Source organism: Haliotis cracherodii, unplaced genomic scaffold (assembly GCF_022045235.1).
Source record: "Haliotis cracherodii isolate W230 unplaced genomic scaffold, xgHalCrac1.p SCAF_2, whole genome shotgun sequence".
NCBI lineage: Eukaryota > Metazoa > Mollusca > Gastropoda > Lepetellida > Haliotidae > Haliotis > Haliotis cracherodii.
Window position 1 is genome coordinate 25,401,924 of NW_027266275.1, and position 27,414 is coordinate 25,429,337.

At 38.5% G+C, this 27,414-nt stretch overlaps 2 protein-coding genes across 3 annotated transcripts in view; one reads left to right on the top strand and one right to left on the bottom strand.

Annotated features, from left to right (window-relative positions):
• Positions 1-799: 799 nt before the first annotated feature.
• Positions 800-27,414, bottom strand: part of LOC139467883 (arrestin domain-containing protein 3-like) — a 38,419-nt gene continuing 11,804 nt past the window's right edge. Inside the window, exons 2-7 of one of the 2 annotated variants that reach the window (XM_071249411.1) lie at positions 5,974-6,120; positions 4,113-4,339; positions 3,737-3,919; positions 3,410-3,592; positions 2,973-3,156; positions 800-2,453 (exon numbers count right to left, since the gene is read on the bottom strand). In XM_071249411.1, the coding sequence (XP_071105512.1) occupies positions 2,302-2,453; positions 2,973-3,156; positions 3,410-3,592; positions 3,737-3,919; positions 4,113-4,339; positions 5,974-6,120 (1,076 nt within the window). In that variant the 3' untranslated portion in view covers positions 800-2,301. The remainder of the gene's footprint in view (positions 2,454-2,972; positions 3,157-3,409; positions 3,593-3,736; positions 3,920-4,112; positions 4,340-5,973; positions 6,121-27,414) is intronic. The other variant, XM_071249412.1, reaches the window with a different exon arrangement.
• The window catches only part of LOC139467882 (beta-1,3-galactosyl-O-glycosyl-glycoprotein beta-1,6-N-acetylglucosaminyltransferase-like), a 102,890-nt gene continuing 85,953 nt past the window's right edge, over positions 10,478-27,414 (top strand). Inside the window, exon 1 of the mRNA XM_071249407.1 lies at positions 10,478-10,593. The gene's annotated coding sequence lies outside the window, so the exon portion shown is untranslated. The remainder of the gene's footprint in view (positions 10,594-27,414) is intronic.

Genomic DNA, 27,414 nt, shown 5'->3' on the forward strand with positions numbered 1-27,414 from the left:
CCGAGTCGGTGTCGACTGGCTCATGGTTACGCGGTCGTTCTTGGAACGGCGTCCTGTGTGAAACCATGGAACACATGATTCCCTGATGTCATGACGTATATCTCTTGGTAGCACAAAGAGGGATTTTTGAAGCAACTCTTACACGAGTTTGTCACTAATCCTTGTACAATCCTTTGAATTTTCCTGATTTCCTGATTAGTTCCAGCTTCATCTTGTACGTTTCACGGTTGACATCCCTACAGGCTAGGGTATCAGCGCCCCACCATCCAACCATGGGATAAATGCATAGTCTGAGATAGGATAAGTATAAAAAATTGTACATTTTCTAATAAATTGTATATTTATATATTTATCCTATCTCACACGCTAAATGCCCACCCAACCATCCCGGCATCACAGTTACACCAGCCTGTACGCTCTTGATTGAAAATGAGGGTGCTGGATATGTCTGGTGATCAGATCGCAGGGGTCGTGCTGCACGGGATTGCAGTGGTGCATGGCCCGTGATCACAGTGGTGATTTTGTGCTGTGTGGGATGTGTTGAAGCTTGAAACTTTGTTCTAGGACGTTTCCACATCAGGATCGAAGAATAAGAAGAAATGTATAGTGTGAGATATGATAAGTATATAAATATACAATTTATTAGAAAATTTACAAATTTGCTCGAATTATAAATATGAGTAATATATGATAGATAATAGATATCATTCTCAACTCCCTGGGGAGTATACAACTCAAGCTGCCCAGAGGCGCTAGAAGGTTTTTACATCCAAACCACATATCGGGTCACTTGCCCCGAGTGACACCACACGTGTTTACACACGTGTTTCGGGTGTATGTACGTATTCGTGTTTGCACCATCTGGTCATCTACCATCGGACGAGTGGGTTCTTTTGAGTGCACAGGGTGAATGTACTGTACACTAGGGGTAGTGACAACAGTGTAAAGACTTGTAAACATTGTTGATCCTAAGGCTGAATAACGACCCGGTCACTAGTGAATATGAGATAGTCATGCCACAAAAGGGTCGCGTGTGTGGTATGCATGCTAGGAACAACCACATGGGTTATAAATAAAAACACGTAAACCTTTGCCACCAACAACATATATGATTGGGAGATTTCTGTTTCTTTCGCGATTTTTGAAAGAGAATATAACTGAATCATTTTCATCTAATCAGTATATCAAGTTCACTTGAAACAATGTTCCTTCCATCGATAAATAACCTAAAGGTACCCCACGGATTATATCTGGTTAATATAGAGAACTCTCGCTCTCAAAATATTGACTGCCCTCGTCAAGAAAGGGTCACTTTCAAATGCAAAAATAAGCAAATGTTTGTATTTCGACATGTACTGAAAGACACGTAAAAGTCATTTGGATAGGTTTATCCATACAACATTTTGTTTATATAGACTGTAATGCCATGATCTATTATCAATTGTTTGTTAGCTATAAGTCATTTTAGCAAGTGTGACGTTTGGAACGTGTATTTTGAAACATGTTGTTCCCGTCTTAAACGTGAATATATCCACTTATTTTTACATGAGGAAATACACGTCGCAACATGCATTGGATCACGTTCACAGATGGCTTAATACAGGGATTGCGTACTTCGATGCTCATGATGTTCATCACTGGATTGTCTGGTCCAGATACAGGGAAGGGCTGAAGGCTGAGCTGTTGCATGTTGTTACAGCTGCTATTGATGAAGATGTATCCACTGTGGAGGAGCTGATAGCTGAGCTGTTGTTGCATGTTGTTTCAGCTGCTATTGATGAAGACGTTTCTGCTGTGAAGGTGACGGCTGAGCTGTTGCATATTGTTACAGCTGCTATTGATGAAGAATTGTCCACTGTTGAGGAGCTGAAGGTTGAACTGTTACATGTTGTTACAGCTGCTACTGATGAAGAATTGTCCACTGTGGAGGAGCTGAAGGCTGAACTGTTGCATATTGTTACAGCTGCTATTGATGAAGAATTGTCCACTGTGGAGGAGCTGGTGGCTAAGCTGTTGCATGTTGTTACAGCTGCTATTGATGAAGATGTTTCTGCTGTGATGGTGATGGCTGAGCTGTTGTATGTTGTTACAGCTGCTATTGGTGAGGATGTTTCTGCTGTGATGGTGACGGCTGAGCTGTTGCATGTTGTTACAGCTGCTATTGGTGAAGAATTGTCCACTGTAGAGGAGCTGATGGCTAAGCTGTTGCAATGTTGTTTTACAGCTGTCGATGACGATGTATCTGCCGTGAAGGTGATGCTGAGCTATTGCATGTTGTTACAGCTGCCGATGAAGATATATCTACTGTGGAGGAGCTGAAGGCTGGGCTGTTTGTCCCCAGTTGTAGTAAGCGTATACTGGAGCATAGTTCATGTCTCCTTTGGTATACTCGGTGTCATCATCATCCTTTATGTTCACTGTGCCAAACGCACTCTCTGAGAAAGATGGAGGTGCTGAAACGACAAATGACGCAATTACTTTTCAGGTGGCAAAATCAAACGGACTAAGGAAGAACACGCTGTAGCAAACATTAAGGCATGAATCTCTAGTTAATATATACAAAGTAGAGGAGGGTTCAGTTGGGGGTTTTTTAAATATGGCGAGGTTGCAAACTACACATAAATGTACATGACAAAACACTTGATAGAGAGACTGAATGGCTTGGTGTTCCCGTAGCCTTCGTTTCTTACAATTAGCCGATATGTTTTTATTAAGGGCATCCAAAGTACACTGGGGATACAGTGAAAAGGAACTGAAAATGTCTACGGGGAAATATATATTTCTGTTTTTAAACAATGTAGCGAATTTCTTGTATTGAGTTCTGCTCACACAGTTAAAAGGTATAATATATAATAGTATATAACAGCATTCGTCTTTGACACACATAAAACGTTTTGTTTAGTGTATTTGCATAGGAAGTGGTTGTAGATTTGAGGAAGTATTATGATGACAAGAAGACAAACGGAACTCACGCATTGATGTTACAGGTGGGGCAGAAGCATGTGCCCCTCCCTGGTAAAGCTGGGACTGGCTGGGACCCTGCAGCGGAGGAGCAAACCCGTACTGCTGCATTGTTGTCCTCAGTGGGATTGATCCGATGATCAGCCTGAGCGGTACTTCCAACTGGAATGCGGGCCCAGCGGGACTAACACAGAACTGAAACAGAACAAACAATAGTCCATAGATCCTAGACATAAAGGTTATATGATAAGGCCATAAAGGACAGTGAAATGTATTGCGCAAACAACAAATTTGCAAGCACTATTGCACGTATACTAGCTACATGGATCTAAAACAGTGTCCTAAAATGGTTTATTGCCATAACAAGCAAGTAAAACTGTAGGACAAGTTATACGCTCATGTATATGGATAACAAACAAAAAATTGACATCAATGCAAGAACAGTTACCTTCACATAGTACTCAATTACAATTATTCTGCATCCGTGAAGTTTAGATGGCGGCACTGGTGGTATGGGTAGAAGGTCTCCATTCCAGGTATCTGAGTCTCCAGGAAGAATTTCTCCGTGGGATATTTCCCCTATTTTCTGGAAGACTGTTCGTGTCTTTGTTGTTGCTCGATAAAAACCAACCTAAAACACAAAACTCAGTTTCAAAACCTTAAGAGAATAACATCAATCAATGAAATACCTAGATCTTCAACGAGCAAAATATACACATCGACGTCATGGTTGAACGTAAACACGTCTAATTCTGTTCACACAATTCTTACTAACCATGTACAATTCAGCGTATGATCTCGCCATCCTCCTGTTGCTGTGGTTGATGATCTCAGCTTTGATAGGAATAGATTCCCCCGGAACATAACCACATCGGTCAATTTGAAACGTGCAGCTGATGGGTCCAGATTTGCAGCATAAGCAACACAAGTTTTTTTCATTTTGTCCCCGTGAACCTTCCTGCAAACATAAATCATCAAGTGATGCATTAAATTTTCTCTTTCGTTGAGCACATTTCCAAACGCTATGCTGCAATATCCTGCTGACACATGAACAAATAATCATGATTTTTATAACCACAATCAAGGATCATTATGAAATAGTAGAAGCGACGAATTAAATTTAATAATTTCACGAAGAAACTTTCGCCTACCGCAGCTCCAGGTTCTGTGTTGAGGTCGAGTAGATTGACAACTGTAAAAGCCCTTTTTGTTGTGTGGTCGAACTTCCATGGTTTGTCAATGGTACCATTAAGCCAGTATCTTATCCTCCCCACCGAACCCTCAAACGAGGAGGGTAGTTCGTTTGGCAGCTGGTATCGAAAGGGGTATGTATAACTTCCACTGGATAGAGTAGGGTTGTCTCCCCCTTGTCCCGACGCTGCAATATACCAACAATAAATATTTAGTGATCCTTTGTTGTACGTACATGGTAGCAAGGAGGACAACAATGCCTGTTTCTAACTTGTAAGAGTAATCTGATAGCGATAAATATCATATTTGTCAATATAACTGTATTTCTCAGTCGAGATATGGAGGTCATTTCCAGGCTAAGGCTTTTTTATATTGTTTTTGGCTATAGATATACACTGATTTATTGTCGAAAAAATACGCATCACCGATACGTTGACTACTCTCCTCTCAACATCTATTTGTTACATCTTTCGACATGCATTTACATGATGACATACATGACCAAGGCGGATACAGCTTTTTTTAAAAAGGGGGGGGGGGGGCACAATTAAGATCTATTTATTGTCTTTGGTGGTAATTTATACAGAAATAAAGATTTTTTCGAAATAAAAAGGGGGGGGGGGGTATCTTTATCCGCCCATGCATGTAACCTTTATACCAATAAAGGTGTTGTTGTGAATAAAGCCCAAGTACAAATTATTGTTAACTCCTCCCAGAACTCAGTTCTTATCACTGTTGGGCCATTGTTAAGTACAAATGAACAGAGATTCTCATATCCAATTGCTGAACTTTATTCAAACAATACCTTCACATCAACCCGACACAATTTCATATTCAACTTGTGTGTGAATCTTGTGATGCTTTGAGGAGAACAATCATCCCTGTCACTTATCTGTACACTGTTTTGTGAGACTGCGTTAATGGCCATGTAAAAATTTTATTGCTGCTGTTAAGAAAAACACTGTTGACTCCAAATTGACCCGTGAAGATTCCGGGGTAGAATAGGTCTTCAGCAACCCATGCTTGCTGTAAAAGTCGACTATGCTTGTCGGAAAAGGCGACTAACGGGATCGGGTGGTCAGGCTCGCTGACTTGGTTGATACATGTCATCGATCCTAATTGCGTGGATCGATGCTCATGATGTCAATCACTGAATTGTTTGGTCCAGACTCGATTATTTACAGACCGCCGTCATATAGCTGGAATATTGCTGAGTGCGGCGTTAAACAACAAACCAACCAACCAACCAAATTGACAAATATGTGTCAACAAGTGTAGTTAATTATGCATGTATATAATTTCGGAGGCCTTGAACACACACAAAATATCCTGACCTGAACCTTGACACGCAATTTAGTCATCCGATCTCACCACTCGGCAATGTTTTCACCATGCACATGCATGTCCTTATGTATTTGAGACCGCCTCCGTGGTCTTGTGGTAGAGCGTCCGCCCGGAGAGCGGAAGGTCCGGGGTTTAAAGATGGTACTTGTTGTTACCCTGTCTGGCACTCGGCATTAAGGGGCTAAAACAAGGACTGGTCGGCTCGGAGTCAGTATACTGTGTCTGAGTGGGGTATTCATGTTAAACTGCGGCATGGTATCTCAGTGAGCTAGCACTATAAATCGGCATCAGTCCGGAGTAGTACAAGCAGCCACACACACACGTACATGCACGTCGCTATATAAGTGCAATAATCTTGGACGCGACGTTAAACCCAATTTCACCTCACTTCACCTTATGTATTTGACATACGTTTGCCAGTGTCTGATTCCATGATAGGAAACACACTGTATACAATAAGTGACGTGGCATTTATACCTTTCCCAAATAACACCAGTTCATGGTTGAAGTACGTCTCGTGAGCTGAGTAGTACCTCGTGACAGTCCGCCTGTGCTTCCCCGATCCCGTGCTATGCCTTTCCGACCATCTCACAATAGCGCCACCGTAGAATTGAAGCCTAATGCCTGAAAAGAAGGACAAATTTTCTTATCGTGTATCAATAGGTCCCCGTGAACCTTACCGTATTCGACGTAATAAGCGCCCAGTTTGCTCTCAAAAATAGAAATAGGAGGCTCTTATTAGAATATTAGAGTTGAAAGATCGTAAATTTCGTGGTTTATGCTGACAGCCTGAAACGTTTATAATATACGACAGATAAATTTTTCCACAATTTAATTCTCCACAATTAAGGGCCCATATAACACACGAGTGGGTATTATACACGAATAAATAAGTCTTGTATACATTGATCAATCGGAAGGCGTGCTAATTGGGATTGTTCACTTGCCAATACATTTGCAATTATCGCCGTGGGCGCTTATTACGTCGAATACGGTATTTGATTTACATGTTTTAGTTGACCTCTACACTCAACAGTTGAACCTGTAGGAGCACGTTGAAATGCACTATTCAGTAGGCCGCCTTAACACAACCATATGTAAATAATAATTCGACTGGAACCGTATTAAGTAATACAAAGTCCAACCAGACCGATTGAAGTCCTCACGAGATATATTTGAAAACTTAAACAATTGAATTCTTATCTCACGATCTTTTCTGTCGTGTTGGTGTCACATTAACAGTCAAACTACTTTTGCGGTGTGAAACATTACGATTTACCTGTAAACTATTTCCCTCTAGTAACAGCGTTATGGTGAGAGATATTCATGCATTGTATATGCAAACATGAGCACGTGAACGGTGGGTCGAACGCACTCTTTTATAGACTCTTTGAAGACTATGTAAGCACGATTAGGTTCTGACTCATATCTCCCCCTTATTGTGTAGTGAGCAGAAAATTGTCCTTGCTCACGTCAGGCTGCATGCTTCATGAGCATGACGTATTGTTGATCATATCTGAATTCAGAACGTGAACGGGTAACTTTCATTGTATTGTGATGTTTACCTACACTTTAAAATACCCCTTCGACTATTGGTAGTTGTTGGTCTTTAAAAAGCCATCGTAACCACGACAACGAAACGTTGCATACAATTTTTATACAATCTCTTTTTCCTCACACGATACACCTGATGAGGAAAATGTATATATGGTCTGATGATTTGTACATCCTGTATAAAATCAAAGTAAAAAGAATGAACGCATGCGATAGTGTTTGAATCGTTGATCCATTTATATATGACAACCTTCCCATTGAACATATGCTATATTTGGGATAACACTTTCTTAGTAAAGTACATATTCTCGTACTTTTTGGAGGTTCAGTCCCGTCCGGGATTCGAACCCCAAAAGAGTACGAGAATCTATACTTTACTAAGAAAGTGTTATCCCAAATATAGCATCTGTTACATTTGACCACTTTCTAAATGGCATTGTGTATTCTTCCCATTGAACTCTGATCAAGTATTTCCCTTAAGATAATCACGAAAACTGATAAATCTGGGGATTTAGTTTCCCAAAGTATATGATTACACAAAACAATTCACTTGACAGGCAAGGTATATCCGCAAACGGGCTATGGCATGTAATTGATGAGTGCATCTTCAGTACGATGTTGAGACACTGGGAGAAGTATGACGTATACAGTATTAGATTGATTTGAGGCAATTGCAAGTTGTTTAATCCCTTGGGCTTTCAGCTGAATTCGCCCCTCCCCTACACACGTGAAACGCAATCACACACACACAGACACACACACACACACGCGCGCGCACGCGCGCAAATGCACACTCCAATTCACTTTTATGCTGCCTTCTATAGGATCTAGCATTTGATATTCTGTGACATTGGGGCTTCTTGAAAAAGATAACTTGTTCCAGAAAACATTAAAAAATGAACCATGTGTTTAGGTTTAACCCTCACCCCTCATGTCCCTGCAAGTTCTGACAATAATGTGAAAACAAATAAATTAGGTGGGTGGGTAGGTGTGTGTATGTGTGTGTGTGTTGGGGGGGGGGGGGGGGGGGGGACACTGCGCGTCTTAAAGCAGTGTCCAAGATAACCTCCCAAAACCCCTACATCCCATTTCCCCTACAGCTTAAGACAACAAAGTTCACGGTACATGGCACTGCTAATCCCTAGTCTGTTACCTATTTCATACAATGGAACAACCCAAGAAACACGAATAGATTGAGATAAATATGGAATTAAGATTACGATATCATTCAAAATTCATAATACATTATAATAAAATGTTCATTTTTCAAAATTCATAATACATTATGATAAAATGTTCATTTTTCAAAATTCATAATGCATTATTACAAAATGTTTATTTTTCAAAATTCATAATACATTATAATAAATTTCATCTCAAATGTTCAATTCACTCTTTATCCCAGCCTGTCAGTCTCTCGACGTTCTTAGTGTGAAGATAACCATCAAATAGGACTTGGGGCTTTCCTCTCTGTGACATAACAAACTCAACCTTGCGAAGAACAGCCATGTTGATGTCATGTTACTTACTTACTTACTTACTTACTTAGGAGATTTAACGTGCGCTTTCCGACTGATGCGTATTTCTCACACGGTCATGTTACTACTTACTTACTTGGGAGATTTAACGTGCGCTTTCCGACTGATGCGTATTTCGCAAACGGGCCCGGCCAGGCCATTTAATGTGTTTCCGAAAGGGGCGAAAGTGGTGTGTGCAACCCAAGAGGGATAGTTTAGCTTCTTTATCGGCGTTTTCATTACCGTATATTCATACGTGGACGGGTATCCACAAGAAGGTTATTTGTTTGCCTGCTTTTGTTAGGTCGTATTTGATTTATTAATTTAGGTCGGTTTGGAGTATTTTTGTTTTGGAGGGCTTGCAGTCCACTTTGGGAGTCGGTAAGTATTAGGATTTTTTTGTGTTTTTTTTTATTCTTGATTGTGGAGGGCTGAGGCCATGCCCATTAGTTCTGCCGTGAATATTGATTGGTTGTTTGGGAGTCGGAAGGATTGTGTGGTTTTAGTTGGTTGTGTGGTATGGACTCCGAAACCTGTGTGTTTGAAGGTCGGATCTGAAGATCCGTCCGTGTAAATGTGGCCAATTTTCGTGTATGTATGCTAGTGTGGTGGTTTTAGTTATGTTTGGGTCGGTTTGTTTATTTATTTGGCTAGCTAGTGTTGTGTCTATTTTGGGTATTTTAAGTTTAGGGGTGAAGATATTTGATTGTTTGCAGTTTTGTTTAAGATTTTTAATTTGGTGTTCATTGAGGTAGTTTGTTATTCTTTGGGATATTGGGGTAAGTAAGGGGTGTTTACGAGCGAGAGCTTGGTTTTTGGGGCTGATATTTTGGTTTATTACGTTTTGGATGAGAGGGTTTGATTGGGACGCGGCCCAGAAATTTAAGCTTAGCTGTTCCCTGCGTAGACTTAGTGGCAACACAAGCCACCACACAAGTATTTATAAAACGACCGGGGCAGGAAGTATTCTGGGGGGAGATTTTATTTCGTAGGGTATATTTCGTGATGTGATGTGATGTGTAGTTAACACTCTATTCACTGGTTGTCAGGGGGAGTCACCCTTTGTGTCAGCCTGGCTGGGCAGACATGCATGATGGGCCACTGTCACACAGCTACACAGCTGGAGAAACCGTCAGTTAACCCGCATTTGTGAAACATAAAATATCTTGAATGTCAGTGCATTCACTGCATTGAATTTACTTTAAGAATAGTCAGATTAGTTTACCGATATAAGTTGATTAATATATATTTTCTAGTAGGGATTGGTGTTAGAAGAAAGCTATGACACGTCAAATGTTGCCGCTAGGGGAGCCATAGGTTGGAAATCATGTTTTGAAAGCAATGTTTAGAAGTGTGTCGATTATTGGAAATTATAAGACTGGTCCGTACTATCCACGCTTGATCAGGCGAAAGAGGGCCCTCTAGTTTGCTAGAAACTTAAACGTTGTCGATTTGATCGATGTCTAGTCGATGGCACGCGGTCAGTTCACTCTTCTCACACACAAAAAACCCCAACTATTTAATTGGGTGCAACTGCCTGTTTGTCAGAGTTGTGGACTGATGTAAATAATCCTAATGCTTGTGATTGATATTAAATATGAAATGTGTATGTTGAGTGGTGGTGAGGATGTGTGTGTGTGTTGAGTGGTGGTGAGGATGTGTGTGTGTGTTGAGTGGTGGTGAGGATGTGTGTGTGTGTGTGTGTGTGTTGAGTGGTGGTGAGGGTGTGTGTGTGTGTGTGTGTGTGTGTGTGTGTGTGTGTGTGTGTGTGTGTGTGTGTGTGTGTGTGTGTGTGTTTTGAGTGGTGGTGAGGATGTGTGTGTGTGTGTGTGTCGGCCACATCCAGTCATTCAATTTTGTTGACATCCAGTCGGATGTTCTATTCGTTGTATATAGTCAACGGACCATGTCGCTTCTGAGTATAGTCATTACAAAACGAGTATGAACCCGTGTGGCTACCCACCAACTTCAGGGAGTTGAGTTGTAAATGGATACGAGGACTGCTGCTTTCTCAGGACAACAGGAGGTAAATCTTAAATCGATTTTGTAGCATTAAGTGAGACACTTATCATGGATGCAGTGGTATCTCCTGAAATACCTGTTGTTACCCTGTCTGGCGCTTGGCATAAAGTGGCTAAAACAAGGACTGGTCGGCTCGGAGTTAGTATAATGTTTCCGAGAAGGGCATTCATTTTAAACTTCGGCATGGTATCTCAGTGGGCTAACACTAAAACTTGGCAGCAGTCCGGACTAGTACAAGCATACAGCTGCATGCACCTTGTAGATTCAAATTGTTTTATTCATTGCAAACTGAAAGGCCATAGGCCCATAGTTCAAGGTATTTACAAGGCATGGGTGTTTCTTCTAACTAACAATGTATGTACAATGCAATTTTTGGTAATAAAGTAATATTTGACGTTGACATGAGTATGCAAAACAAATTAATATTTGGGAAAGTTATAAACTTCTTTGGAATGTACTTGTTTCTTAATTGACGACAGAGTTTAAACACAAGCATAAAATGATACTCATTTTCTACCACATTAAGGTTACAAGATGTACAGATATTGTTAGACTTTTTAAATATTCCTTTATAGATCTTTAAATCATAATATCCTGCTCTGAACTGCGCTAGCGATACTCGAATTGTTTTTATTGTAACATATATTAGATATTCTTCTGGTATAAATTGTTGTTTTAAGAGAGAATAGGTATATAAACATTTGCTATTTCTTAGTTTTTTCTATCCACATTTGCCGAAAACAATCTTTAGCTCTTTGGAGTAACAAGGACATAAACATCTTGACATTTCCCAAACCCTGATCCATCCATGCGTATCCAAGGCCTAAACTGAAAAGGGTGACCTTGTAGATTATAACAACCTACCTATCAGGATAGTCAAGATTTTCCCACAGTGACATCCAGGGATCCTTTGGACTTGTACCTGGACGCCTACATGTTTGAGTTTCTTTTTCTTTGAAAGTGAGAAACTCCAACCCGTTTGAATCTCCCCAACACATGGATCGATGTTCGTCCCCACCCCTAAGGCCAAAATGAACTATGTTGTGGTTGGTTTGTTGTTTAGCTCCTCACACAACAATATTCCAGCTATTAAACAAAAAACAACAATAACGAAACAAAAAGCCGGATACTACTTAATTTGTGGATAGCATAAAAATAAATCAAAGTTTCGTTTGAGCTGGCATGAATATAATAAAATAATTAGCAAGTCTATGCTCATAATTCTCTCTATTGGTCCCACATGAAATGTTCTTCATGAATACTGTAATTCATTAAGTTAACGCAATATATAGTCACCACATTTATTCGAGTATAGAACAGAACCCTGGCCTAAAATGCGTGATGTAATTTATGAGTAAGTGAGTATGGTTTTGCGCCTTTTTTAGCAATATTCCAGCAATATCACGGCGGGAGACACCAGAAATGCGTTTCACACATTGTACCCATCTCGGGAATCGAACCCGGGTCTTCGGCGTGACGAGCGAACGCTTTAACCACTAAGCTATTCGACCTGTAATTTATGAGAGTAGCCTTGCAAACAACACCATATACACACAATTCCATAATGTAGTATTGGTTGATAGACGTTCAACCAAGTAACATCATTTTCTAACTTCAACTATTCATCTAGTTTAGAAAAATGTATGTTACATAGTTAATATGTTCATGGGCTTCTTCACTGAATGTTTAGTGTGCAGGACTACTTCAGTTACGGAAAAGTAACAACATTTCTTATGTTTTCATGTTAAACATGAGCAGTATGGAGATTATGGAGATTCATGATTTTTTAACATTGGCATTGTTAACATAATTCTTAATTCTTAAAGATATTAAGTTTCTTTGTTTGTTGTTTAATGCCCCACTCAGCAAATTTAAGTTCAGTTGTATTATTAAATTTATATTATTTTGCAATTGTTACAGAGACTTGACAAAGTGATAATAAAATGTATAGTCGCTATGTTTAAAAAGTAAGCATATACTAGAATTATCTTCCAGACATAGTGCACACCAAAGGATAATCATATGTCATAACTCTATTGTACGTGGACGTCATCGATATTTGTGTATGTTATAGCTGCATGATTGCACTGCAAAAAAAATCCATATATACAAGCTTGTATATCCTTTGGAAAGATGATATATATACAAGATTGGAATGATGATATATACAAAAATATACAAGTTTGTATATACGACATATACAAAAATATACAAATTTGTATATATGGTGTATCCAAATTTGTTTTCTTTGTATATATTGGTAAAGGGAGATAATTATTATGTATTTGTGTATAATTATTATATATGTGCAAATTGAAGTGTTTTAAGTTGAGCACTGTGTTTCTTTGTAGATGTTGGTAAAGGAGGATAATTGCTGTGTATTGCTCTATAATTGTTTTGTATGTGCAAAATAGTATCAGCAAGTTACAAAAAACTGATATAGTGGCGGGTAACATTACTAGAATGTTTAATTAGCACTCCACACTGTTAGCGGGAGTACATACTGTCCTTGCAATGATATTGACGGGTGGGCGGTTGAGGCGCCTGGTACTTTTCCTGGCGCGGTGCTTGGTATGTGAGTAAATGCACAGAGAGGATTAGCTGTCGGGGGCGATTCCACTGGCGGTAACTTCTGTATTGAAAGTGTTGCAGCTTCGATTCGTTTTACGAGGAGGCCGCGTTGTGTGTTTTAACATGCTCTCGTGCACAATACCAACAGAGTGGATTGCACAGAGGATGAAAACTATTTTATCACTACTTAAAAGTGTTGAATTTGGTTTGTTCTGAGCTGTCGGTTTCATTGTAGATATACATTGTGATAATGTGAAATCTCGGCGAAAAGCGGAAAATCGCGTTTTGTAAGACGGTAGTCCCTGCAAAAATTATCTACAAAATATTATCAAAAATATTTTTTTAAAATACTACAAAAATATTGTGTTGCCGGATTGTCCTGTTTTCGTTCAGAGCGTTCAGCATCAAACATGCCTTTATTATTATTCATAACACAATCGTCGGATCTTACGTTTCCAGACATCATACGTTTTCTATCATGGATACTTGCACTGTAACGGGGAATGTGGCGTCACACATAAAAACTGTTAATACTCCGATGATGACTATGTTTATGATGAAGTTGTCTTTTATAAGTGAATGAGATGTTGAGCTGGCTTGGTCTAATTGGTATTCACTCCCTGGAACAAAAATATTGTTTACTAACATTGTATTATGAGCAACCGGATGCGTAAATAACGTGTGTAATATATTCCCGTATCATATTTTATGATACTTGTTCTTTTAATATTGTTATCAATGAGAGAACGAAGATTACCTTGAAAAAACACAACAGCATGCATATGTTCTAGCAAAAGGAAACTTGATATATATTCATATGGTGCGAACCATATGTACATCAATAATAATAATAATAATAATACATCATGATGGCAGTTTCAATGTAAAGATTAAGTATTTCTAAAGATATGGAAAATAAATCTTGATAACTGCTTTAATCTTTGATCTTTGGGAAAATAATAATGGAATTGGTTGAGTGACTAACGTATTCTACATTAAAAGTGACAGGAACGTGATTTACATAATTAAAATATAGAATAATATACAAATTATAAGAGAGGGTTTGTGATTTATTTTGGGATGAAGTCAGTATTTAACTTGCGCTTTCCGACATTATGCATATTTCGCACATGGTAAAGAAAAAAAATGCAATTCATTTATTTATAAGAAGTACGAATGCATCAATCCTACATCACAGGACCATGTACATACATTGTAATTTGTTGAATGTTATTTCGTGAATACACAAATTGCATAACACATTCCCTGAGGACAAACCCAAATTGCCCGTCCCTTTGTGACAGGTGTTAATTAGAGAATGTATTGCCACCACATGTCCCGGCACTTTTATGACATGTAATGAACCTAGTCAATCCCTGGGTCAGTAATAACAACATGGGTCTAATAAAATCAAAGTAACATAAATGTAACGTAATTCGAATTAAAAAAATGACTGAAAAAATGTAAAATGACGGTAATATAATTTTTCTTGTTTTCTTGTATTTATGGACGACTTCACACAAGCTGAAAAATTAAACATATGTTTATATAGCTATATTTACATACATGGCATTAACATGTAATAATAATATTGATCATGTTTGCTAATTTGTACATTTCGTTGTTATTAGTATCCTGAGTATGTTGTAATAATGCATGTGTTCTGATCTTATTTGAGGTAGATTACATGAACTAGAAGAGTGACTTTCTTTCATCAGCGTGAAAGGATTACCCACACATATACCCTTTAACCTTTGTCATATAGATATCATATCTAACTGGTACTAAAAGTTCACTATCAATCTCCTCTGATAACAAACTTACATTTAATATCCCCAAGCTACAATACCCAGCATGCTCATGGAGTAATTATGAGAAACCCGAATGATATCCTGTCTACGTGGTCACACCCGGTGAGTGTTAAGACATTCAGACAGTATGGCAGTCTGTATTCATTTCTTATATCCCAAAAGTCCCCACCAAGCTTCCTTTTATTAACATTGGGATGAGGGGAGATATACATATCATATTGTATTAAATAATACATCAATACATCAAAACAGAACAAACAAGATAGGTCAACAGTGCGGTTGATGGAAAGGGGCTTCCTAAGAAAAGCTATTTAACTGTTTAATACTTAATACGTGTCTCAAAGTATGTATTAATTCTTACTACTAGTTATTATATATGTGCAAATCCACCCGAACGTCGGATGTACATGGCCGAGTTCAAAATAGCTAAATTAGGCACTGTTCAAATTGTTTCCAATAAACCACTGATTAGAAACTCACTTAACCTTTAGAATAGAATCGTTTCTTAATATATTGTAGTTGGGGCATGTGAAAAAATTAATGCAGTGTACCATTGTGACAGCCACAAGAGCATGCATGATGTGTTATCTGAGATGTGTTTTTTTAAGCCGATGGAAGTTTAAAGTGACAAAATCTGGTATCATGGCTTAACTGAATATAACATTCTCCAAGTTTAATAATCCTCTTTTTCCGGTGACTATTCCAATTATTAATGGTATCAGGTAGGAATGACTTGGTATAGCATTCTGATGTACAACGTATAGCCTGTGAATTGGTTAGATTTCTTTATATGTAATCACTAACAGCAAAGATGTTTTCCATCTTGTAAAAAGGTGTAATGGCTACGTTGGTCTCACTATACATTTTCTCGTGGCTTGTACCTCTTATCGCCCCACAAATAGTCCGTAATCAGTGAGTGGGCAAGGTAAAAATTAACATCTCATCGGCATTATTTCAGCGTCCGTAATGAATTTATGTGTAGACATTCTAGGATTAATTCTTGTTCTTTGGTACATATATCCAAAACATGGGAGCAAAATATTGGCAATATATATATGCTTGTTCATGACTTATGTAAAAGGGTTTATTTATCTGAGTGAGTGAGTATGGTTCACGGCGGTGGACACCAGAAAGGTATTTAAGACAATTAATCATAGGGCTTACCTCTTTAACTCGCCAATATCAGAATCTGACTGAAATATTAATACCAAAGTCCTTTCATTTTAAGATTAGGTTTTGCACTTGGGCACACTTTGACGTGATATTGAACAGTTTTCTTTTTCCCTGGATTAAGTTTTACTTGCATTCATTCATTTGGTAATTTTCTCCAAATCGGCATTAATATTTTACGCAGTAGTATTTGGAACTGTCCATTTTGGGAATTGGGTGGACCCCACCGCAAGCACAGTAAACAGACATTCCAAGGTGAATAATATGTACTATAGTTTGTTGGCTCGACATGCAAGACTCCATAATTTTAGCTATAAAGTCATAGTAATATTAAATTATTTTTTTTATAAATAATTCATTGATGTATTTGACATGAGACTTAGCGACACTCATGTTTTTTTATAATAATGTACAATTTCAAATTTTCAATACATTAAATCTGTTGCATTAAACAAATTCTTTGATTTGATGTTGTCATATTGTGACTCAATTTGTGTCTAGTCTTCCAAATGTTCTATTGCGAATACATATAGTGTCAGCGCTCATGATCGCCATATCTATGAATGAATGAAAATATCATCATTCATAAACTTACCTGAGCTCAATATGTGTTCTGAAGACAAATCGCTGTAAAGCATCTTGCACGGCTTCGTTCACGTTCACCCTCAAATGTACGAATGGAAAATCTGCGACTGTGCGTGTTCAATGTTCGAATGCATTTTTGCGACAGGCGGTCGTTTATTTATTAAGATTCCACAAATTCATAAATCACATTGAGTTGCTCGCCTCTTCTCCAGAAGCTCACACTCTCAATTGATGTAGCTGCCTTGGTTAATTGGAGTCAGGATAAAACTAATTACAAACTCTGTTCTAATTATGCTAATCGAGGAAGTGCTTTATACTGGATGACAAACTTAGTAATCCTTTCACACTAATCTTTGTTTACAATGAACGCATGTCAAATGACTAAATAAACATCCTTTTTTTATTTTCTTAAGTAGAATGGGCGGTGAACACAACTGTTTGTAGAATGATAGTTTCAGAAAGGAATACAAATACAAATATACAGAAAGGGGTTTAAAATGGAAAGGGTTTAAAATGGTTTCTTTCTTTGCATCCACGCATTGTGCATTGTTCAAAAACTCCTGAATCCTCATCGACTCCTGAATACTACGATTTTGACGTTGTCATCTTGATCATCAAAACCATCAAAGGCCGCAAAATACAGTAAGCAACTTTTCTCCAACTTTTCAATTAAGATGTAGACAAGTAGAACACGTTTAGTAACGATTTAAAAAATTGTGCGAGTTTCTTAGTGTCAATAATTAGTGGAACAGACTTAAAACAGACATACGAATGGACACGTTATTGAACGTTATATATTTTAGTAACGATGATTAGTTGGAGTGACTAGTATATATTTGCAAAAAATAGATTTATAAAAGTTCAGCTTATTAAGTACAATACACCCATCAAATAGAGCTGCATGTGTCAGGGACCCAATCTAGATAGCGCCAACATCTTGAACCGCTGCGCCGGAAGTAGGTAAAATCAGAAATGATTCGCGTGATACATATATGATGTACATATATGTGAACAGCCTCTCGTTAATAATGCCCTTTAATTGTAGTCATCTTACTATTTGATCGTTTATGCCACACAAAGCACTAAGTTCCGTTATAAAAATACGGAAAAATGAACAGATTAATCTCATGGACATATATTCAAAAATGGTAGCATAACGAATGAAGTAATTTTTTTAATTTCCATTCCCATGATACTGTTTAGATGAAACACCGTTAGCAACTTGAATGGGAATAAAGAGTGGTAGCTGTCACTAGCCAAAGGATACTAGACTATACAAGAACAGTTTTAGCATCTCACACCGTCCCGACAGGCGCCAACCTCTCAAATATTGCACAACATATATTGATGGCGTATTATGATATTAATATTACATTGTTTCTTGAATACTGTGCAAAGAATATTTTGTGCGATGACAGGATTCAAAACAAGTATCATTATCTTCTTTGCGAGGAATTCAGAAGTTGGAGTATTGAGAGAGGATAAGATCACTGGATGAACAACATCACTTGCTTGATAATGGTGTTACAACATACACCTAAGCGTCGCTCCTTACTGTAATAAAGACGTTGTTCATCAATATACCTTATCTCTATTCAGTTTTCATTATCGCTAAAATTAGACAAAACTGTAAAAATGGTTTAACATTCAATGTTATCAATATTAATTAACACAAGTATTGTGGTAGCACAGCTAGTCCCTGTAAATTTTTCATTTAAAAATATAAATAAAAAATCACAGCGCACAGGGAAATTGAGCGAGGCTCAATTCGAACGGTATTCCCATGTTATGTTCTGTTTTTCTGAAAATGTACATGAAGCGGATTGTTCAAGAAATTTATATGAAGACCACATGATATTGTAAATATATCTAGATTTTTAGACAGGATAATGCATAGATAATATTCCAACAGTCATAACATGATATCAATAAAATCGACCTGATGTCAAGCACATGTTATTTAACAAGATTGCAGTAGTCGTGAATTATAGGTGGATATGTTTGAATTTCCCCTTAGGACTGTGGTGAATGAATTATGGCTCAATTCGGAATAGCTAGTTCAAGAAATGGATGGGATAAATGATAAACATGTAAGGTTCACTGCCAGACATCCCATTAGTCTTTAGACTTAAGAATGGAAAGGCTACAGGTGTGGATGATATTCCTGCCGAAGTGTTAAAAAAATGTAAGTTCAGTTTATTTGTTGTACAGAATTATTAACTATTGCTTTGTAAATGGAACTGTACCAGCTATGTGGAACAGCGATATATCCATCCTATTCCTAAGAGCGGTATGAAGGATTTTAGAAACCCTTTGATATCAACTTCAACACCGTTTATAGCTGAGGAATATTGGAGTTCGAGGAAAGATATTGAATGCTATCCAGTCGATTGTATGTCGATGTCAATTGTACTGCACATGTAGGAGAATTTCTTACAGTACGTTTTACTGTTTAACATGGTGTAAAGCAAGGCTGTAAATGATCCCCAGCTATATTTTCTGTGTATGTTAACGACCTTGCTATTAACAATCTCAATTGTGGCGTACTTGTTGATGAGACTATGCTCTCCATTTTAATGTATGCTGCCGATATTGCATTAACTGCCCCCAATGAATGTTCATTACAATCCATGCTTAATGTACTGCATGAATGGTCAACACGTTTGCAACTGTCAGTGAATATGAATAAGACAAACATAATTCATTTTAGAAATCACAACCGAGATCATCGGTTTCATTCCTCTACGCTGGGCAATCACTGGTCTATGTAGAATCATATCGTTATCTGGGACTACGGGTTGACGAGCATCGAGATATGTGAAACTGTGAAAGAGTTGTACAATTCTGCCAACCATGCTTTGTCTTTGTTTTATTCTGTTGGGTGTATGTCTTATGATGTTTTTATGAAACTGTATGAAAGTCTTGTGGAGCCGGTAATGTTCTATGGCTCTGGTATATGAGGATAAAACGTTAATCTAATCCAAAATAGAGCCTGTAAATTATTTCTTGGTTTTAGTAACGGTACCACTAATGGAGACATGGGTCTCTCCTCCCCGTTTGTTACATTACATGCTAATGTTTTTAGACTACCCCAAGATTAATAACAGTACTTGTAACGCTTTGATGAAGAAAATGGTTACTATGTTAAAGTTCATGGGGCACTCGTGAAGAGCAGCCTCCTCGTGGTGAGTGCTGGGTAACGCTAATAGCTCTTCCCCCGTGTGGAACCGGGGTAGAATATTTCCACAGCACCCCATTGCTGGTCGTAAAAGGCGACCAAATTGGGCAGCCCGTTTGCCGTGGGTTGCGTCCCTGTGTCGGCGGAGGACGGGAGTCTGGTAGTTGAGGGCACTGGTTCCTGGAACTGTGTTCCTTTGCCCAACACACTACTTCGACCCTTACTTCGCCTGGACGGGTGGTAAGATGGGCCCGGTATTATCAATCGGCTGGTCATGCCAGGCCCTGTGCGTAATATTGTGTATGCACACCTGTGTTGTGTTTTAATGTATCTTTTGGTCTTGGCCGTACATTACTTGTGTGAATTCTCCAATTTGGATTGAATAAATTGCCTAGAGTCTTACGCCAGAAGGCGGTGGCTCATGGGCCAATCTGGTGATGTTGACCTCCAAATTCAGTATGTATCCGATTACTTGTCATGGGCCGAACCAGCCTGGCATTTAATTTGGTATACAAATATTGCTATTTGCGTCATACTTGCTGGAGTATATCATCCCTGTATCCCTGGTGTTTGCATGTTGGAGATCCGGTGCAACACAACATCCGTCTTTGTGGCACTCCATGGTGGGTGGGGAGCAGGGGTGCTGAATTACTATATTTCACCATGTCGCACAAATACCTTGGTTCAACCCGTTAAAAACGTCGTCATGTCGATCTTGATGACATTGATCAAAATGAACAATTATCTCGTGGCTTAGATTCATGGGCCCGCTTTATTGTGATTGAGGCAGCTGACAAACAACCCATTAAACTTAATCCATTCGCCATTTCCAAAGCTGTCTTAGGAATTTGCGGCGAAGTGAAGAATGTGACACGTCTCCGTAGTGGCTCTCTTCTTGTTGAGTGCTCACGGAAGCAACAATCTCTCAACTTGTTGTCCATAACCACTTTTGCCAATATTGCGGTTGATGTGTCCCTTCATAAAACCTTGAATTCTTGCCGAGGCATTGTTCGAGACAGAGCTCGTTGCTCGTTGCCTCAGAGCAAGAAATTGCAGACGAATTAAAATCTCAAGGAGTGACAGGAGTTAAACGTTTTACCATGAAATCTAGAGACGGAAACATCATCCCGTCCAACACTTATTTGCTTACTTTTACACTTTCAGCACTACCTACGTCAATTAAAGCTGGTTATCTCAACATCGGAGTGGAGGTGTATGTCCCCAATCCACTCCGGTGTTTCAAGTGTCAAAAGTTTGGACATGGCTCCAGATCTTGTGCTCACTCAGTGGTCTGTCAGCGCTGTAGTGCCAGTCATGACGGCACCGACTGCTCAGCAGAAATAAAATGTTCGAACTGTAAAGGACAATATCTGGCCTCATCCAGGTTATGCCCAGAATGGCTTCAACAATCCAAAATCCTGAAGCTCAAGCATGAGCAAAATATATCCTTTTATGATGCCAAGAAGCTGATCGAAAGTCAGAGCCCACAAAGTCCACTTTCCAGAACCTTTTCTGCTGCTGTCACTACCTCCGCTCCTCCAACTGCATCCATTTCTATTCAGACAGAATTGACATGGATCACATCAGATCAACCTGTCAGCATATCATCAGTGCTTACTTCAAATTCGTCTTCAACTCAAACTATAAGCCATTCTCAACCTTTGACTGATCAAGCTGATACTGCTCAACCTGATACTGTTGAACCACCTCCTACAACGCCAGAGGCTGTAGAAACTACGCCTACTGAATCTAAGGTTACTCTGACAAGGAAAGAACGTAAAAAACTTAATAGAAAACAATCAATCAGAAATTCCTCATCTTCAGAGGTTCCTGTCAATAACTCCTTTGATGCTCTGGACATGGATGTCACCCCATCGTCACGGAGCAGTAGTAGGAGTCCTTCATCCTCACGTGTACGTGAGCGTTCACCGATTGAGCCACCATGACTCAATCGTCTAACATAATCCAATGGAATTGTAGAGGATTTAGGAATAATTTTAACGATTTACAACTTTTAATTCAAGATTTTAAACCATCAGCTATGTGTTTACAAGAAACATACCTTAAGAACACAGACAAATGTGATGTCAGGAAATATAACATGTATAATCACTTCTCACCTCCAGGAGCAAAAGCCACTGGAGGTTCTTCAATCTTGGTGAGACAGGATATAATTCATAGAGCTATTCCTCTTACCACCAATCTTCAAGCCGTTGCAGCCCGGCTAACATTTCACATCGCCCTCACACTTTGCTCTTTGTATATTCCACCATCTTCTCCACTTCAGCAGGCTGAACTTCAGTCTTTATTTGACCAACTCCCGAAGCCCTGTGTCATAATGGGTGACCTAAATGGACATAACCCTCTGTGGGGAAGTGTCCATACGAACGCTAAGGGCACGGTCCTTGAAGATTTTATTACAAACAATAATTTATGTATATTTAATGATGGTGCAAACACATATTTACATCCTGCAACAGGAACTTATTCAGCATTAGATCTGTCACTCACAGATTCTGATTTACTACACGAATTTGACTGGTCAGTCCATGATGACCTATGTGGAAGTGACCATTTCCCCACAATACTACAGTCTATTCTCCCAACCGATGAACCACCTTCAACAAGGTGGAATTTTAATAGAGCAAACTGGCCCTTATTTCAAACACGTTGTTTTGAAACTCTGAAACCTGAAACGTTCCAAAACATCCCTGACCCTATTCAGATATTCTCAGAACAACTGAAACACATAGCTGATGAATCCATTCCTAAATCCTCTGTGAACCCGCACATTCGCAAACCATGGTTTAGCGATGATTGCAAACAGGCTAGAAAGCGTAGGAAAAAAGCGGAAAAGTTTTTCCGCCGACACCCTACGGTCCATAATTTAAATATTGTAAAAATAAATAGTGCAAAGGCCAGACGAACTTTTAAACAAAATAAACGTCAGTCTTGGAGAAATTATGTATCCAGAATCAATTCACGCACACCTATATCAAAGGTGTGGAATATGATTCAAAGAATCAAAGGCAAGGGTTCTAAATCCAGCATTAAACATCTCAAAGATGGTAATGATTTATTGACAGATAAATTTGACATTGCAAATAAATTAGGTGAAACTTTAACCAAGTATTCTTCATCATCAAACTATGACCCTAAATTTCAGAAAATTCAGCAACAACAGGAAAAGAAAAAGGTAAATTTTAATTCTGATAATGGTGAAGACTACAATGAAGTGTTTTCACTACATGAGCTCAATACCGCCCTTGGGCAAGCTCATGATACTGCAACTGGAGCTGATAATATTCATTATCAGCTTTTAAAACACTTGCCTGAATCATGTCTCCAAACACTTTTAACTATATTTGATGCTATTTGGACATCAGGGACTTTTCCTCCTTCGTGGCATGATGCAATTGTAGTCCCTATACCCAAACCTGGACGGGATCATACAGATCCATCAAATTACCGTCCCATATCTCTCACTAGCTGCGTTTGCAAAACTATGGAACGTATGGTGAATAATCGATTAGTTTGGTATTTGGAAACCAATCATCTCATTACAGATATACAATGTGGTTTCCGGAAAAATAGAAGTACCATTGATCATCTTGTGCGTTTAGAATCGTTCATATAAAATTCCATTGTACATAAACAACATGCCGTATCCATCTTTTTCGATTTAGAAAAAGCTTATGATACAACTTGGAAGCATGGCATTTTAAAAGATCTTCATAATTTTGGATTGCGAGGTCGTTTGCCTCAGTTTATATCCAGTTTTTTAACCGACAGACAATTTCAAGTCCGTGTGGGTTCAACCCTGTCTGATCATTACAATCAGGATCAGGGTGTTCCACAAGGCAGTATCTTGTCTGTCACATTATTCAGCATTAAAATTAACAGTCTCTCCAAGGTATTGAATGACTCAATTGATGGGTCACTCTTTGTAGATGACTTTAACATATCTTGTCGTGGCAAAAACATGCACACAATAGAAAGGCAACTGCAGCTTTGCCTTAACAAAAACCAAAAGTGGTCACTTGAAAATGGTTTTAGATTTTCTAAAGCAAAGACAAATTGTATCCATTTTTGTAGAAATTATAGACCGCATAAAGACCCGGAACTGTTGTTAAACGGTGCCCCCATCAAGGTTGTTGAGGAGACCAAGTTCTTGGGTCTTATATTTGATCGCCACTTGACGTTCTTACCCCATATAAAATATCTTAAAACTAAATGCTTGAAGGCTCTTGATCTACTAAAAGTTGTTGCAAATACTAAGTGGGGTGGGGATCAGACAACCTTACTTCACCTGTATAGATCCCTTATTAGATCTAAACTAGATTATGGTTCAATTGTTTATGGTGGAGCTGCGCGAAGTAATTTAGAGAAATTAGACAGCATACATCATCAGGGCCTGCGGCTCTGTCTTGGAGCATTTAGAACTTCTCCTATAGATAGTTTGTATGTGGAGGCGGATGAACCTTCGCTTGCACAACGCCGCTTGAAATTATCTCTTCAATATGTAACTAAATTACGTTCCAACCCATCAAACCCAGCTTATAATTGCGTTTTTGATCCACTTAATGAGGAACTGTTTCTAAACAAGCCCAAACTTATCCCACCACTTGGGGTTTGGATCAAACCTCATATTGCAGCTACTAATATTGATTTAGACATCATATCTCCACACGCACTTCTGTCTACTCCACCTTGGCAGTTAGTCAGACCTGAAGTAGACCTTTCTCTAACTAAGTTTAAAAAATCTGACACAAATCACCTAATTTATCTACAAGAATACAACCAATTACGTTCCTCCTACAATACGTACAAATCTATATTTACTGATGGATCCAAGGATGATGGCGCCGTTGCCAGCGCCACTGTCATTGGATCCAGGACTATATCAAACCGAATACCAGATAACTGTTCCATTTTTACGGCAGAGGCTAAGGCCATATTAACAGCATTGGAATATATAAATAACCAATCCCAACATAAACAATTTATTATATTTTCCGATTCACTTTCTTGCCTTCAAGCTATTCAAAATCTGTCTTGTACACATCCCCTTTTAATCAAAATTGTTGAATTGTTTAATGATCTTGCTACTGGCCAATACGACATCGTATTTTGCTGGTTACCGAGCCATGTTGGTATTATTGGTAACTCAATGGCTGATTCTGCAGCTAAAGCAGCACTCAACAAATCTGAGACACCACTTCTGATTCCATACAGCGATTATAAGCCAGTGATCAGATGTTATATCCGTGATCTCATGAAAAAGAAGTGGGACACCCAAGCAGGTGTAAATAAATTGCATGAAATTAAACCAACTATTGGCTACACCTACTTGGGTTGTCAGTCCAGATTTGATGAGGTCATTTTGCGGCGATGTCGTATTGGCCACACGAGATATACACATGAATATCTTTTAAAAGGTGAAGATCCTCCGTTCTGTATCCCTTGTGATGAGAGAATCACGGTCAAGCATGTCCTGCTTGACTGTATTGATTTTTCCATCACAAGGGATAAGTACTTCAAAGTATCATCCATTAGGGATCTTTTTAATCAGATAAGTCCACATTTTATACTTGCTTTTTTAAAAGAAATTGAATTGATTGATAAATTTTGATGACTATGTATTGTAAATAAATAAATACCTTTTACTATTGATAGTATGAATAATTAACTGAGTTTGTAAGTGGCTATTTCCTCGAAGGGGGTTAAAGTAGTGTAAAATTATTGTCCCCCTGAGAGGATATGTAAGACCAATTCATTCAAAGTAATTTATCTATCACTGTTTTTAAACGTAGAATATTTGTATATTTTAATGTTCGGCTAATCTCGTCAACATTCGCCAATAACTAAAGGAATGGTGTAGATCCTGCTAGGGAACCTTGTAGGTAGCTAAGGTACTGTAAGTCCCCTTGGTCCCTAGTATGGTGGCCTAACTTTAGTTGTTGGTGATTAATAGCCTGTTTTTATAATGTGTCGTCTGTTGTAATCAAATCATTTTATTGCTCTAAAACTAGTTTTACACTTATGATCTGTGATATATTGCTGGTTGTTATACTGTCCTTCGTTGACAGCTTTTATATAAATCTATAATATAACTGCATAACTTGTTCAAGTCACGATATGGCTGAAATATTGCCGATGTGACTTTAAATTAACTCACTCACTCACTAAAGTACATGGAGTACTAAAGTTGTTAAAACTGCCTGTAATCTTAATATTTATGATGTTATGAATATTATGACTGCTCCAATGTCCCGAAAGAAGAAAATTGCCCATATTAAAAACGTTCTTGTAAACAAAGATGAACTGAGCTGGAGAACAGAGCTTTGGAACGATAAACATAACGTTAAGGGCAATACATTAAGAACTTTCATGATCGTAACGTTGTTGCTCCTTATGTTTTAAATACAGGGACCACCGTCGCATTTTAAAATCTGGATCTGGATCGAAACAGGACGATTTACAACCCCCCCAACCCTTTTAGAAAATAGAATCTGCCCGCACTGTTTTAAATTTGTTCATTAAAGTTTGTCGAAAATGAATTTCACTTTATTCAATGTTATGTCCTTTATGATCTTAGAAGTATTTTACTTAGATAATGGTCATCTCCTTTGTAACACGTGACGCGTTCATAAAATAACTTCCTCTGTAAGGTTCACACCCAATTGTCAGACATCCCATTTGGCAGGTGACCGAATCATCAGACAGACCAGTCAAGTGTGACCAGTGTATTCGCCTGGTCAAAACTACTAATTACTGTGCTGCTCTCGACTGTGGGCAGAGTAAGCTATTCAAACTCGTTAAGTGATACAGATTAACCAGATTATGATTGTGTAAGTGGCGTTTGATCTGTGTCGGGTTGTGGGTGTGTTGTTAGCACAGAGTAGTTTGTTCAGTGATATAGAATATAGGAAATTAAGAAGATTAATAAAAACAAATCGTTGAGGTTGTTTTGCATCATTTTCATTAAATATATTGTTACACAGATTAAACTGCTCCATAACCTGAGTACAATCTCACCCACTATAAGTACAGTATTATATTACATTGAGGAAAAAAATGACCTAATACTATTAAACAATAACCAACCAACTAGATACGACAAAACCCACCACACCATGTCGGCTATCGACTTAACAATATGTACGCCAGACTTAGCACAAAGTCTTGATGTGGGACGTCCACCCAGTACCTCTAGGCAGCGACCACTTTCCCATAAATATAACCCTAGGAAATATAAAAATACCAAATCAAACCCCTAAACAGGAACCTAAATTTCAGTACAAAAACGCCAACTGGGACCAATTCCAAGAATTATGCAACGAAGCTAATCTAAACGATTTAGAAACAACAGACCCCGAAACATTCTGTCAAAACTAACTTCATAATCAACGCAGCCAAATCCGCAATCCCCTTCAAATCATCCAGCCCAGGAAAACCCACTGTCCCTTGGTGGAATGAGGAAATAGAGCTAACTAGACTAAAACGCAAA